Here is a 16,561-nt window from a genome sequence, read left to right as displayed (position 1 = left end):
TAATGTTTCATGAGGAAGTTTAAGAGTAGATAAATAGTTGATCCAGTTGGATTAAATTCTCTACCCACTGTTTATGAGTTTCATTGAACTTGGAAAAATAATTTTCCGTACCTGGAAATAATAGGACTATACTTTTTAACTAATTCAACAATTTTAGATTTATATCTGTTGAAATTTTACAGGCGGCCTATTTTTCCAATGTTATTCTACAGTATATGTGTTTCCATTTCTCGGCAGTGTCCTTCAATTTTACTTGATACACTGCAATAAAATAGTAGGACAGTATTTGTAGGGTATTTAGATTTTTATACAGGACTGAAAGCACATTATAAATGAATAAATAAACCATACAGTAAAAACGCTTGAGATGGAGTAGATTTACATGAAGTGAATTTTTTTATCTCCACCCCCATCCCAAGAAAATGGAGTGAGTGCTCCAGTTTCCAATAAACATGCATGTAAGTGGAAATATCACTGCCAAGTAATCACAATGAATCCATGGTGGAAGTCAAAGGGATTTCTAAAACAAAGCCACATAGAGAATCTTTCTTTATAAAACAAGATCTTCAGTACACTTTTTAATTTGTCTGATCCATCAATGCTGTAGGGGTAATTTCCAGTAAAGCCAGACTTGAAATAAAACAGTTAACGGCCTGTTTCAGTTTGTGCATGGACAAACAGAATCTGTATATCTGTACTCCTTCCATTTTGGAGTGATTGTGGTCTGAATGAAGATACTGTGATTCACAATTTTTTGAGCCATTGAAATTTCAGATATTTAAATACTTTGCCGTTCTACTTTTAGCTAGCATACTTTTTTTTTTTTTTTTTGCTGATGTCAGGTTTTCTCAGTATCTTGGCTCTTGCTGTCTTTTATTACACTTCATTTTTTCATATTTATTTTTTTCTTCTTTGTTGTACTTTCTTCCCTCTAGCTTTCTCTTAAACCTTTAAACAAAAGGATATGGTAATATATATCCTAATAGGAAAAAGGCACTGTTTAACTCAGTTGGGGTGCCACTAATTCAACTGCCAAACACAACTGCAGCACAGCATGAGTTTTAATTTTTAAATAAAATGGAAACTTTGCATTCTAAATTTAGGGTTTTTTAACATTTATATAAGAAAGCAGTATTTTTCCATGATTGCAACTCATAATAATTTATAGAATGGTATGGGTTTGATAATTATTTTATTGATTTATCTATCTATTTTAATGTTATACCATACTCTTCAATCAAAGCAAAATTCCCCAAACTAGCTACATAAAAAACAATTAGAACGGCCAATAAAACAATTTAAACAATAGGATTTAGAACAATTTGTTAAAAGTAAATTGCCCTAAACCAAAGTTTAAAGATCTAGGAAAATAAAAATGATACCAGGCACACAGTCCTTAAAAGGCAAAACAAAACAGACAAAGAAGAACAGAATTGATGAAATTTTAATTTATTTGTGTATACTTTTCAAAACAACACTTGTATGTGATTGTATGTGATGACAGGCAGAGAAACTAATAATATCTTCTGTCATAAATTTTCCATGAAGGTAACCAGGCTTTTTTAAATGTCTAAATCAGTCTTAAAGCTGGATTGAAATGGACTGAAATATCATTTAATTGTTTGCCAACCTCTAGGATGGATGGATGGATGGATGGATGGATGGATGGATGGATGGATTCTATTTAAGGCCTATGTTTAGGGTGAAAAAACCCTACTTATTTTAGAAATGATTTCAAAATAGCTGAGACCATGAACATACATTACATGGTTACATTACATAACCTTGTATTATCTAGATTAGAGGGCACAGTGGTTAAAGAGGCTGAGCTTGTCAGCTGGAAAGCTGACAACCTGGGTTGGAGACCCGAACACCTTTTGACAGGGTGAGCTCCTGTTACTTGCCCCAGCTCCTGCCAACCTAGCAGCTCAAAATCATGCACGTGTGAGGAGATAAATAGGTACTACTTTGCTGGGAAGATAACAGCATTCTCTGTGCCTTGGCACATAATGTTGGCCACACAACTACAGAAGCATGGACAACGCAGGCTCCCTCGGCTAGGAAACGGAGATAAACACTGCCCCCTGGACACGACTGGACAGTGGAAACCTTTACCTTTATCCCGATTCAGCCAGTCAGTCTATTGTTATTTTAGATGTTACAAGCAAGAATTAAGTATATAGATGCTACATTGTGAGGTCGGGGTCTCAGCAACAGAATCTGCTCTTGAAAAGAGCACCCTCTGGGTGTACTTACTCATTAAAGTAAGTAGCATCCATGCCATTGCGGGTTGAAATAGCTCTAGCGTCAAAGATGGAGTTGTCTTTGATGGAGCTGAAACCCTTGAACAGGAAAATCATGATAGGAGATCCTATATATTCATAGTCTGCACACTGCAGTTTGTGTGCTACCAGGGAAATCTTAAGTCTTCTTGGCTCCTCACCATTAAAGGACTTCTGATGATGCATTGCTCATGCATTTTGTGAAGCAACATTATGTATTGTATAAATAAACATTTTCAGCATCATTTGAAAACAAGAAGGACAGTGAAGGAAGCAGAAATGAACAAGGAGTAGCTTTTAACTGCAGGCTTGCAAACTACAGTATTTCAGTTTCATAAATGACTTTTCACAAGTTTCCAAAGAGGCATCAATTCAGTTTCTTGACTTTGAGTTACGATTCTTTCCAGCAAAAGTAAGCCACCTACAGGATGCTTTTTTTGGGGGGGGGATAGCAGGACTCCAAAAGTAGGCAATCCTTTGGTGTAATTAAGATGTATGAACTATTACTTTGATGACTGGTGGTGTGAAATACACTAATTGCAGTGTAGGATTGTCCACAGAATAAGACATTGTTGCTTGCTTGGATACACAGAGTTGATTCTTACTGGAAAGAATGAACTCCATGTTACCCTCCTGGCAACACTACCATAGTTAAACCATATGCTTGATCTTAGTTGGTATCATGGTGTAGAAACCCTGCATATTAATTCTTAAATCTATATTCAATAGATTTAAGTTTGTTGTTAAAACAAACAAATGTTATGATAAAGATAAATTAGAGCTTGTCTCTAATTATCATTAAACAGTGTTGCCACCACAGTGACTCTTTCTATAATATACCCATGGGGTGATTTGCTATCAGTGTGTGGCTACCCCACTTGAGTGTGCTAGAGGGCTGCAGTTTATCCTTTAACCTTGCTTTCCTGATGATGAATCAAAGGGCACACAGAAGCAGTATACAAAAGTGACATTTTTTTATTTCTAACTTCACTTGTCGTCTTTCTTGTAATTTGATACGTTTGCACTGCTGTGTTTAATGATCCCTTTCCTGGCTTTGATAAATTGAAATAGCTCATTCCAAACTGGCCTATTACTCTCCATTAGTTCTTCTTTACCGGTAAGTTAAATACATCCCTGTTTTCTCAGTTGATGTTGTCTTCTGGATAGCGGAGGTGCCTTAGATCCAGTTTACTTTTTTTATACCTTCATATAAAAAAACTCAACACCAACTAATACTGTTACTTGCAACAATTGGCTTTTTGCTTCCTTTGCAACAGAGATGCTGTTTTGTTTTTAAATTGCATAAGTAGTTTTGTGCCCTCCTTTGTATTGTACATTTCAGCAGGCCTAGAACTATTATAGGGCCTAGTTGTAGGAATTTCAAAACCGAACACTTAAGATACTGAATAGTGAGAACAGAAAGATAAAGGTGGAAAAGGGAAGCTTTAAAAAAAATAAACTATCCAGATCATTCAATCGTCTTATTTTCTTCAATGAAATATGTGAGCGCATGTATGTATGTGTGCAAACGTTACATATAAAAATAGTCCTTGATTTACAACCAGTCATTTAATGACTGTTTGAAGTTGCAGTAAGTGGCCTTGGAAAAAGTTACTTACACCCACTCTCAAAGTTATGACTGCAGTCATGTGATCTCATTTTGGGTGCTTGTCAACTAGTTGCATTTATGTTCTGTCGCAGTGTCCTGTGGTCACATGATCTCATTTTGCGGGGTTTTTTTAACCATTTAACCATTTCCTGGCAAAAAAGACACCTGTTAAATAAACTGGGTTCAGACTTATGACCATGTGATTTGTTTAATGATGGTTGTGACTTGCTTAATGATCATCATAAAGCATAGTTACATAAAACATAAAATGTACTGTAGATGGGAGCAGTATAGATATTTGGGGGGGAATATCTTCCCACAGGACAAGAACCATCACCGAGAAGGTCTGAAAGATAATACTGCTTAGTTGATGAGGCTGTAGCTGATCTTTCAAGACAGGAAAAAACATATGGGCAACATAGATGGTCCCCCAAGTAATCAGGACCTCTGCTGCTAAGGACTTTATGGGTAACTATGAACTATGTAAACTGTTGTCTGTAGCTGGTTTCATTGGCTATACAGTATTTAGACAAATAGAGCCATGATTTTTCAAATAACTGGATTTAAGATGTGCTGAGGTGTGGGAGAAAAAATTCCACGTCAGACTAGATTGTTATAGGTTGGTGGTGTGAATCTGTGTTCAGGACCAAAGTTATAATTACTAAAACTCTATTTCAATTGTAGATATGAAACATTATTTTCCTTGGCCTGAGATGTATTCTGCTGCTTTTTATTATGAAACATATTTAGGCTGTGCTATTTGCCGACTGAGAGCACTGATGGCTGTTAATTTTAACTTAACAGCATGACCTGAAATATATGCAACACGGAAGCAAGTCTTATTGAGTTCACTAAGTCATACTTTCCAAACAGTATCTCAGCATCCCAGCATTTCTAGGAATCTTTTCATTCTGCAAAAGGTTTTTTTAAAAAAAGCATTACGTGACAAGTATATCAGTCTGGAGTGGAAATTTTATAACTGAGTTATAAAATCTTAGAAACAATATGGTTTGTAATGGAAAAACTATAAGGGGTAGTAGAAGGGATATAATAACACAAGTGCAAAACTTTTCTTCATTTTGTAAATAGACCATTTAAATTAAATTAGGCTAAGGAGGTAAATTTCATTGTTTCATTTGTTTAATATTTCATGTCAATTTTTAATAGATAAAAATTACATTTAGCAATAAATATCGAGAAGAATTTATGTAACCTGTTCTGGTTTGATATCCCATTTCTCTCCAGCTGTAAAGTAAATTCATTATTACATCTTTGATTGTAATAGGTGGGTCTTATTACACTGATAATAGAACAACTTTTTAAAAAATGACAGCTATATGGGATATCATATATCTGCTTTTAGTGGCGCTAAAGTTGTGCTGCATCTTTCCATCTCATAATATATTGGAGCTCAACTGAACATGTGAAACTTACTGTGGACCTTTAAGTGTTTATAGTAAGCGTATGACATTTTAGAAATATGTTAAACAATTAATGAAAGTAGAAAGTATATGTTTATGGGTAGGCATAATCAGTGTAAAAAAAAAGCCCGAGATGCAAGAAAAGCCGGATTCTTGTAATTCACTGTTTGAACTCCGACACTGTGTTGATGAGCAGCATTTCAGTTTAAGTCTCCTTGTGTAAAACGGCCACCAGGTGTCATCAGAATACTTTTCTTACGCTGGTAACTACCACTTTGTGTGGCTGTACTTTTTTTAAAAAAAACTTTAGATTTATTATTAAGCATAGCTTAGTATGAAATATTTCGTATTTTTCTTGGGGCTATTGTGACATCGCACTTCTGCGGAAATAACCGAAAAGGTTACGGCTGCTAAGCCACCCACCCGGTACCTTTCTATGCTGCAACTGCTTTATGGAACAAGGGTCAATAGGGCTTGTGTGAGAAGGCAGTTCGCTGATTTGCAGTGATGCTGTTGTGGGCTTGATCTACGCCCCTGTGCACATATCTGGTAGTGACAATGTTATAGACTACAGGTAGCCATCGACTTACATCCATTCATTTAATGAAGGTTCAAAGTTACAAGGGTGCTGACTTATGACCATTGTTCACATGACTGTTTCAGCATCCCCGTGGTCATGTGATCAAAATTTGAATACTTGGCAACCGGAATGTATTTAGGATGGTTGCAGTGTCCAGAGATATTTTGCGATCTTCTGAAAAGCGAAGTTAATGGGGAAGCTGGATTCACTTAAGAACCGTGTTATTAACTTAACTGCAGTGATTCACTTAACAGTTGTGGCGAGAAAGATTGTAAAACAGGGCAAAACTCACTTAACAACTGTCTTGCTTAGCCATAGAAATTTGGGTCTCAATTGTGGTTGTAAGTTGAGGATTACCTGTAGTCTATAATTTTGTCACTTCCACATATGTGCACATATGCAGCAGTACATATGCACATACGAAGCACTTCAGTTGCTGAATGTTCCCTTTTCCAGAACTTCACCAAGCTAAACAAAGTCTGCAGAAAGGAAGCCAAAGTTTTTTTAAAAGCTGACTTCAGTGTTGAAATGGAGCATCACTAGTAAAACAGGGCAACAACCTTTTGTGGGAGACAGCAAGTTAAGCTCCAGATCATGTCCCCCCATGGGAAAATTAAAGAATTTACTGTACCTTTATTTAGAAATATTTTTTAAATCTAATGTGTATCTGCTTTCTGTTTTGTTGTTGTTGTTTTTTTACTGTATCATCTATCTTTCCATTTTCACTAATGTACTATTTAGATTTTTGTTTTCTTGTTTGGTGAATGCTGAGTTAGTCCTTAAGAAGGAAAGTTCTAGAATGAAGATCGCAGTAATCATTCAAAATGTGGAGCTTTTTCTAAGGGGACACAGGTGATCTCTAATCATTACGTTATCCTACACAATTTGACAATTTAGGACTGCAAATATGCCATTTCTTATTATGAGGCAGAGAGCAGAAGTACAGAAATATGTGGGAGAACTTTTCCATGTTGAAGTGACTTGTTCCCGGTGAAAGGATAATAATTTTCAAACTCCAAATTTTTGAGCTGCCAGTAGTTTTAACTTATGTCAAAGAGGAGATTGTATCTTTGAGACTGTAAATATCACTTGCTGCTTTTTGTATCATTGAACATTATTTTTAATGAAGGAGATGTAGGCCATGTCTGTATTAATTAATTAGAATACATTCTTTGCTGTTGCTGAATATTGATAGATTATTTCCATGGATATATAATGTAAAACTAGCATATTTTTTAAGATTATATCCCAGGGTCCTGAAGGAGCTGGCCTATATGATCTTGGAACTATTAAACAAAATCTTGGAGCACAGAGGAAGTGCCAGAGCAGTGGAAAAGAGCTGATGTAGTTCCAATTTTCAAAAAGGGGAAAAAAGTGGAACCAGTAAGTAACAGACCAATCAGCTTGGGATATAACTGGGAAAATCCTAGAAAAGAATAATCAAGTAGCAGGTTTGTGAACACCTAGAAATGAACGAGGTGATTAATAGAAGCCAGCATTGGTCTGTTAAAAAGAGATCATGTCAAACAAATTTGATCGCCTTTTTTTTGTAAAGTGACTAAATTAGTGGATGAAGGAAATGCTTTGCATATAGTATACTTGAGCTTCACTGAAGCATTTGACAAACCCTACTACTAGTAAGATAGAACAAAGTGGGATAGAAAGATGGATTTGCAACTGGCTGACCAGCTACACTCAGCGTGTAGTCTTCAGTGGAACTACATCTACATGGAAGGAAGCATGCAGAACCTCAAGGTTCTGTCTTGGGCATTGTGCTCTTCAACATCTTCATAAATGACCTATATGAGGGGATAGAAGGTGAGCCATCAAATTTGCAAATGAGACCAAGCTAGCGGGAATTGTTAACACTTTGGAAGACAGACTCAAGATTCAGAAGAATCTTGACAGACTTGAGCATTGGGCCCTGTCCAATAAGATGCAGTTCAGTGATGAGAAAAGTAAGCTCCTGCATTTAGACAGGAAAAAACAAATGCTCAGGTACAGAATTGGCAGTACTTAACTCAACAGTAGTGTCTGTGAGAGGGATCTAGGTGTACTAGTGACTTGAGTCTGAGCCAGCAGGGTGCTCCAGCTGCCATACCCCCCACAAAAAAACCTTACAATGGAGTCCTAGACTGCATCAGTGAAGGGATAGTATCAAGATTATGAAAGTGATAGTACCACTTTATACTGTACTACTGAGTAAACACTTGGAATACTGGGTCCAGTTCTCGTCCCCATGATACAAAAAAATAAAAATAAAAATACTGAGATCGTAGAAAGTGTGCAGAGAAGAGCAACAAAGATGAGATGAGGTCTGGAGACTAAACCATATGATAAACAGTTAAAAGAACTAGGCATGTCTAGCCTAACAAAGAGAAGGATTAGGGGTAACATGGTAGCTGTCTTCCAGTATTTGAGGGGCAGCCACAGAGATGAAATTGTTGACTTACTCTCCAAAGCACCTGAGGGCAGGAGAAGAAGTAAGGGGTGGAAACCCATTAAAGAGAGATCCTATCTGGAATTAAGGAGATATTTCCTGACCGAGACCAATTAACTAATGGAACATCTTGCCTCCTTAAGTTGTGGGTGCTCAATTGCTGGAGGTTTCTAAGAAAAAAATTGGACATTCATTTGTATGGGATGGTATAAGGACTTTTGCCTTGGGCAGGGGTTCGGACTAGAAGACCTCTGAGGTCCCTTCCAGTCGTAAGATTCTATGATTACAGAAATAATCTAATATATTCCTTTTCTCATCAGTGAAACATCTATCTGGATCTCGTCCTTGAAGCTCTGACACAGTTATAGTTCCTTGAATGTGTCAGTGGCCTTTAGAGTCACCTTCACCTTGACAGATGATTTGGACAGGCCTAGTATAGTGGGGGCAGTCTGAACAAGTCTATTTTTGATATTGCTACTTGCAATAAAACAGTATCCAAACCACTTAGAATTATACAGGTTGTACAATAAACAATTCAGAAGAAGGCACAGACAAATCACTTCTGTGTTGTTGCCAAGAAAAGAATACAAGCAGCAGCAGCAACAAAATGGATGTATTCACGAATCTCAGAATCCCAGAGCCAAGCTTAACTTGTGAGAAGAATTATTTTTATTTGAATGGATGCCATCTTTAGGTTTTCGTGCTGGATTGTTTAGCTATATTTCATTGTTTTGAGTAAATCATGCCTTTGTAACATAAAATACAGTTTGAAATCAGTTATTTAGTTATAAAACTTTTAATTGGGGAAATAATATTTTCCTCCCTTGCTGCTCAGATATTCCACCGATTGGGCTATGATCCACTGTCATTGGACTGACTGGGTGCCATTCAAACTTCCTCTACAGCCTGGTCACGCCCCTTTCTTCTGCGCATGTCCAGTCTTTTCACTCAGTCACAGGTGATTAGACTGGTGTGCTTTTGTTCTTGGCTTAAATTGTTGCAAATAACAGAAATTTTGGTAATTTTCAATGTCAAGCTATTAAACACAAAGGTCACATCTTTTACATTTGAATTCCCAAAATGGACATATTATTTTCATTGCAACCTTGATATGACTTCTATGGATTGGTTCAACTTAAATTATATAATTGTATTCAGAAGTGCTGGAATTAAGTAATATCTATCTACTTTGTTGTAAGTTGTTTTAAAAAATTGTTTTTAGAAACACTATAAGTTATTTCTGTTTTCCATGATTTTTACTGATGTCCTAACTATTTTTATTTAGATGTCAAAATATACTGTTCTATGTAAGAAAATATTTACCAAAATCAATAGCTGAATATGTCCTTGAAATTTTTTAAAATAATAGCATACATTCGGCAAGTTATGAATTGGACTGAAATAAAACAAGTTTGTTTTTATGTACACACAAGCTAATTTATACTTTCTGTTTTTTCTCTTTTTAGATATTCCTAGAACAGATGTCCTAATTCATTTTATTGGAATTATACTCTACATTATCTTCATTCAGGATGAATGTTGAAAAAAATCAGAATTATGAATGTGATGAAAACATAGAAAATGAGTTACTAGAAGACAGCGCTAAAAATATTTTAGCAGGAAAAACTCCCAGTGAATCTCTTTCTAACTCAAAAATGCTTCTGATGAAAGAACAGAAAAATCAATTGAAAAACCCAGAAGAAAATGGCTTAGCTAAACGACCATTATCCCAAACAACCGATCAGGAACTTAATGAAACAACTATAATTGAAAATGAACCTGTCTCGAAAAGATTAAAGCTGGTTAGTACAAAACCTGCAAAAGAGAATGAAGGAAACTCTTCTGATGCTACATCATATGAATATTATGTTGATGGGACAAATAAATCAGTAGGAAAAGTGACTATAAACACCTCTCCAAGTAGATGTTCATTTTCATCAAATTCTTCATGCATTCAGCATGAATTTGTGCCCGAAGATAACACTGTACAGTTAGCACCTATGGAAAGTGAATGTTCTCAAGAGAATGACACATTACTTCCAGAATGCAAATCATCTATCTTAGATGATTCAACTGACATTAATTATACAATGAGTAGTATTAAGAATGTTTCAAAATGCAATACCTGTAAAGAGATTTTTTCCTCTGCTCTTGATTTAGAAAACCATATTCAGGAACATCACCTTAAGCAATCAAAAGAAAAAGGGAGTTTGTATTATACTTCTAAATCAGAACATACTTCATCTTTGGAAGTGCATGTTAAGCAAACTTCTGGCCAACTTATCTATTTTTGTGATCTATGTGGTTATCAGACTTTTAAGGAAGCTCTTCTACAAGCTCATTTTCTTGGCAAGACACACCTCCGACGACAAAATCTGGTTGCCCGTGGTGGATTTGTAAAGATGTTAACCAAAAAATCCTTTTGTAAAAAACAGCGGTTTCCAATCAAAGAAAAGAATGTCAGAATGAAATTGGCATCTAATAAACAAAAAATAAGAGATCAGCTTTCAGATCATTTAAGAATTTCAAGCAATAAGATAGAGAACCTGAAAGAAAATTGTCAAGATTTAGCTGAAATGATACCATCCACTGAAACAACAGAATGTATTACTAAGGAAGAGGCCTTATTGTGGAAAGTGGATGAAAACGGTGTAATTCTACCTGAAAAATCAGATGTATCGGAGTCTTCAGAATGCAATCCACGTTTATTGAAATCTGCTGAAAGTAGTCAAGTCATAGCTAGCAACACAGGCGTATTAGGTAGTTTCCACAAAAAACGAAGAATCCTATCACGAGGAATGACTTTCAGGCAAAGTACTTTTTTCAGACTAAACCAACAGATTAAAAGAAGATACAAACTTTTAGGTATTGGTAAAAAAAGCAAGCTTGATTTTATAGCGAAGCATAGCATTCAGGGAGGGTTGCATCAGGGTGATTTATCACAGGCCAAAGTTTTACAAAGTGAAGGTGACGGCAAAGATTTCTACGTGGATATCCCCAAAAGAGCAGCAATACATCAAGATGAAAAAAATATACTGGAGCATAAAAGTACATCAGAAAAGGAAGTTGATGAGCAGAGAACACTAGATCCTGGTAACTGTGGTGGATCTACCTTGTCAAATAAAGAAGGCCTGAAATTGGATGCTGGTAAAACTCAAGGTGAATTTAAAGTCCATTGTCAAATATATGGATATTCCTCTGACAGCAAGGACCTGGAATGTCATCAAAAGAATAATCATATAGACAATTGCAAGATAAATTGCCCTAAATGTTCATTTCTTGCCCCAAATGACATAAGCCTTGGGAAACACATGTTCGATGAGCATAGCATGGCTTTCTCTTGTTCTGCTTGCTGCAAATATTTTCTAACCGAAGAAGAAGTAGCAGCTCATGATGCAACTGAGCATCATAGTGAGTTATTGTCTCAAGGAAATACCATTCAGTCGCTTAAGAGTGATCTGGCTGTGCATTCACCATCTTGCCCTTCAGGTGAACTTCCCAAGGTTGTAGAATTGAAAGCACAACAGGAAGACCTCAAGCTCTCAGTATTACAACCTGGTAGCGAGTTCAAGGAGTCTGCTCTGAGCAGAAGTCAATTTCAGTGTAAAAAATGTTTTTATAAAACAAGATCATCTTCTGTGCTTACGAGGCACATAAAACTTCGCCATGCTCAGGAATACCATTTCCTTTGTAAAGCATGTAACCTTTATTCATTAAGCAAAGAAGGAATGGAAAAACACATAAAGCGAAGTAAACATCTTGAAAATGCCAGAAAAAATAACATTGGCTTACGATTTGAGGAATGTATTGAAAAGATATGTGTAGGTGGAACAGATGGTAAAAAAGGAACTGAAGGCCCTATTTGTGGAAGTTTAAAGACAGTGCTAGAAAATGAGAGCATACATGCACCATTCTCTTCCCTGCAGAAAGTATCGATAAATAAAGAGTTGTACCCATCAAATGAAACAATTAAAGATAGTGAGTTGATTCTTGGCAGCCTGCAAAAGAGAGGTAGACCTAAAGGGACGATTTCCCGGACATGTCCTCATTGTGGCCTATTGGCATCTAGTGTAACAAACTTGACTGTTCACATTCGCCGCAAGCATAGCCACCAATACAGCTATTTATGCAAAGTATGCAATTACTATACTGTAACTAAAGGTGATATGGAACGTCATTGTGCTACAAAGAAGCATAAAAGCCGCTTGGAAGCCAGTGGAGAGAAAAATGTTGAGTTTATTGTTTGCCCAGAAAATGATCATATTGAAGCCAACGTGAAGAAAACAGACAATCCAGGAAGCCTTTCAAAAGAATTCATAGTTTCTAATGATCAGCCTTCAGAGACAGACCAACCTATTTTGGAAAACAAGGCAGATGAACAGGACAGTACCATCCAGTTAAGTGTCAAAAATATAATTCAACTTCCCAAAATAGATAGAGGTAGAAACTTTTCTGAAACACAACGTAAAATTGCAGAATCGAGTAACATTAACCAAGATAAAAATGTGCTGGTTCAAACAAGACTAGCAACTGAAAATGATAACAAGTGTGCTCATTGTACCTTCATTGCACACTCTTTTTCTTCCTTGGAAGTACATATAAAACGCAAGCACACTAAAGAATTTGAATACTACTGCATGGCCTGTGACTATTATGCAGTTACTCGCCGAGAGATGATTAGACATGCAGCAACAGAAAAGCATAAAATTAAGAGACAGTCGTATATATGTGCTTCTGGAGAGGAGGCAGACATAGCAAGTATTGCCAAAAAAACTGCTACTGTTTCTGAAGAGGAGCAAAAAAATGTGGAAGATCTTCAGATTACATTAGATGAAACAAAGTCCAGAAGTAATATTGAAGAGGAAAGGCCAGACAATCAGGTCATGCATAAAGTGAATAAGTCACCTACCTATCTGGCATTAGAAGATAGTGTTGCTTCAAAGGTTTCTAAAGATTGCATTCTTGAGGCTGTAGATGCTGAAACTGAAGATGGATCTGAACAAGGCAGAGAAAATACAAGTGGTGAAGAAAATGATCAGAACGGAGGTCTTAAACTCAACGAGATGGTTGAACTTAAGGAAACAATTGATTCTGTTCTGCATCAAAATCAAGAAATAGGAAAAGTAAGCATTCATTTGACAACAGAACCTGGAGATAAAAACATGGCTTTTGATGAAAGTTCTCCAGATTTAATGAAAAATGAGAACAAACTGCAGGATGATTCTGAAAAAAGATACCAAAGTTCAGAAGTAGCTACTGAAGAAGTGAAAGCAGATGAAACCCATTTGTCGATAGTTTCAGACACTGGTAGTGCACTGGAGCAGGAAAGCATTAGTGAAAGTACTGAAAATTTTAAAAACATCCAAATTTTACAGCAACAAATAAACCCTAAGCAATGTCCTACAGTGGAAGAAGAGGATACCTTGATAGATGCACACCAGGAAACAGGAGTATCTTTGAATAATATTTGGGGTTCAGATAGTTCAGTAGCTGAAGTCATGGACAAAAATGATATAGTTTTGGATGCTTTAAACAGTGTTGATGGCAAAATAGTAGATGGAACAGAGATTCAAAACTCTGGTCAATTTGATTCTTCAATAGTGAAAATAAACCATGAAAATGGTTCTGAACAAGTCGATCGCCCAGTTGACGGCCAGAATCCGAATAAGCAAAAAAGTTGGGATAGAGCTGTAAAAGTGGATTGCCCACGGAATGAAGGAAAAAAGAAGAAGATAGAAGGCCATCCTGTGAGAGAATCTCCACGAATTTGTTGTGATGACTGTGGTTTTTTAGCAGATGGTTTAAGTGGACTAAATGTTCACATAGCCATGAAGCATCCATCAAAGGAGAAGCATTTCCATTGCTTGCTATGTGGAAAATCGTTCTACACCGAGAGCAGCCTTCATCAGCATCTGGCTAGTGCTGGCCATATGAGAAATGAACAAGCAAGTGTCGAAGAGTTGCCAGAAGGGGGTGCCACCTTTAAATGTGTGAAATGCACAGAACCTTTTGATTCTGAACAAAATTTATTCCTTCACATAAAAGAACAACATGAAGAACTGCTCCGGGAAGTCAATAAGTATATTGTTGAAGATACTGAACAAATTGTCCGAGAGCGAGAAGAAAATAAAGGCAATATTTGCAAATATTGTGGGAAGATATGCAGAAGTAGTAATTCAATGGCTTTCTTAGCTCATATACGTACTCATACAGGTACGTATTAATGAGTTGTACAATTAGTGTTTTGTGGCTGAAATTTAATTAAGATTCCTCCTTCCCTCTCCTTCTCCCCCTTCCCCTTCTGAAACTTGTAAATCAGTCCTTCTAATACTCTATTCTGACAATATATGATTTCCATGTTCATTGATTAAAGATTGAGATGTTAGCTTTTAGGAATAGTTTTTAGAAGCCAAAGAACAGACTAAATGTTTCCTTTATCTATGAACACATATAACAACAACATTTTAGCTTTGCTGATGCTTCTGTTGATGCCATATTGGTATGGCTCTAGCTGGTCTTCCACTAATTGAGTTTGTATAAATCCCTATCTGAGATTATTTATTGGATGGATAAAGATATTAAACCAAAGGAGAGGACTGGAGTTTAAAGAGAGCACAAATAAAATGAAACAGAGTTGGGTAACTGAGATCTGAAGGTATTGATCACCAAGAAATTTGGGGATGGTTCATTTCTTGGGTCACCATTTCTGGCAATGATCAGCTCAGTGGACTCACACCAAGAGAGCTAGTTCAATGTAAAAGCTACCAGGTTTGAAACGGGGGCCCATGAATTCTAGTTCCACCTTAGGCACAAAGCCAACTAGATGACTTGGACCAGTCATTCTGTCTCATCCCTAGGAAGTTGGCAGTGGTAAATCACTTCTGAAAATGTTGCCAAGAAAATTTACAGGATCTGTTCAGGCAATTGCCCAAATACTGACTCCCAATACAAAGAAGTAGAAAAAGGAAAAAAAATCACACCAAGTTGGGAAACGTTAGGACACACAACAAGTAGCTTTCTGATCCCTCTCCCCCCTTATTTTCTTTCTGCTTTTCTTTCTTTCTGGTTTTCCTCCCTCCCTCCCTCCCTCCCTCCCTCCCTCCCTCCCTCCCTCCTTCCTTCCTTCCTTCCTTCCTTCCTTCCTTCCTTCCTTCCTTTCTTTCTTTCTTTCTTTCTTTCTTTCTTTCTTTCTCTGTGTTCATTTTAAGATTGGTATTTCAAAAGTAAATCCATGTTATTGTCTGTTACGGGTAGTCCTCAACTTACAACAATTCATTTAGTGACCGCTCAAAGTTACAACAGCATTTGAAAAAGTGGTTTATGACAATTTTTCACACTTATGACCATTATGGCATCCCCATGATCCAAATTCAAATGCTTGGCAACGGACTCAGATTTATGACGGTTGCAGTGTCCCAGGGCAATGTGATCACCTGTTGTAACCGTCTAACAAGCAAAGTCAAATGGGAAACCAGATTCACTTAGCAACCATGTTTTTAACTTAACAACTGCAGTGATTCACTTGACAACTATGGCAAGATATGTCGTAGAATGGGGCAAAACTCTCTTAACAAATGTTTCAGCAACAGAAATTTTGGGCTCAATTGTGATCGTAAGTCGAGGACTACCTGTATTTGAGTCGCTGTGCAGTATTAGTATGCTTGAGGAAAATGGCTGTGCATAGGAGGTATTCTACAAGTTGGGATCTACCTTTGAACATTTCTCCAGATCGGTTCAGGCATCTTTTCTGTTTATTTACTTTTTGATTCCTAGGGATATATTGGAAGTACCGTATTTTCCGGCGTATAAGACGACCCCCGAATTTTCCTGTTAAAATATAGGGTTTGGGCTATACTCACCGTATAAGACTACCCCTCTTCCAACGCACACCAAATAAAAATTAACACCCACAATGTAAAAGCAGCTGTGCTAGACCCAAAATGGCCCCTGAAACAAGCAGGAACCTCACACAGCCACAAAAAGCCCAAAAAAACAACTTTCACACACTTTACACACACACAACACAACACAACACAACTGGCTCGCCCACAATGTAAAAGCAGCTGTGCTAGACCCAAAATGGCCCCTGAAACAAACAGGAACCTCACACAGCCACAAAAAGCCCCAAAACCCAACTTTCACACTTTACACACACAAAATTCCACATACAGCTTTGTGAGATTTTGTGTGTTTGTGTAGTTAGAGTGAAACACTACAAAAACACACTAA

At 36.8% G+C, this 16,561-nt stretch overlaps 1 protein-coding gene across 1 annotated transcript in view; it reads left to right on the top strand.

Moving 5' to 3' along the window:
* ZNF407 (zinc finger protein 407) overlaps positions 1–16,561 on the top strand; it is a 351,765-nt gene that overhangs the window by 7,954 nt on the left and 327,250 nt on the right. The window contains exon 2 of the mRNA XM_034429342.2: positions 9,799–14,545. Within this exon, the coding sequence (XP_034285233.2) occupies positions 9,865–14,545 (4,681 nt within the window). The 5' untranslated portion in view covers positions 9,799–9,864. The remainder of the gene's footprint in view (positions 1–9,798; positions 14,546–16,561) is intronic.

This window comes from Pantherophis guttatus, chromosome 3 (genome assembly GCF_059756535.1).
Source record: "Pantherophis guttatus breed Tessera chromosome 3, ASM5975653v1, whole genome shotgun sequence".
Taxonomy (NCBI): domain Eukaryota; kingdom Metazoa; phylum Chordata; class Lepidosauria; order Squamata; family Colubridae; genus Pantherophis; species Pantherophis guttatus.
Note: the sequence above shows the minus strand (reverse complement) of the source record. Positions and strands in the feature narration are given on the sequence as shown.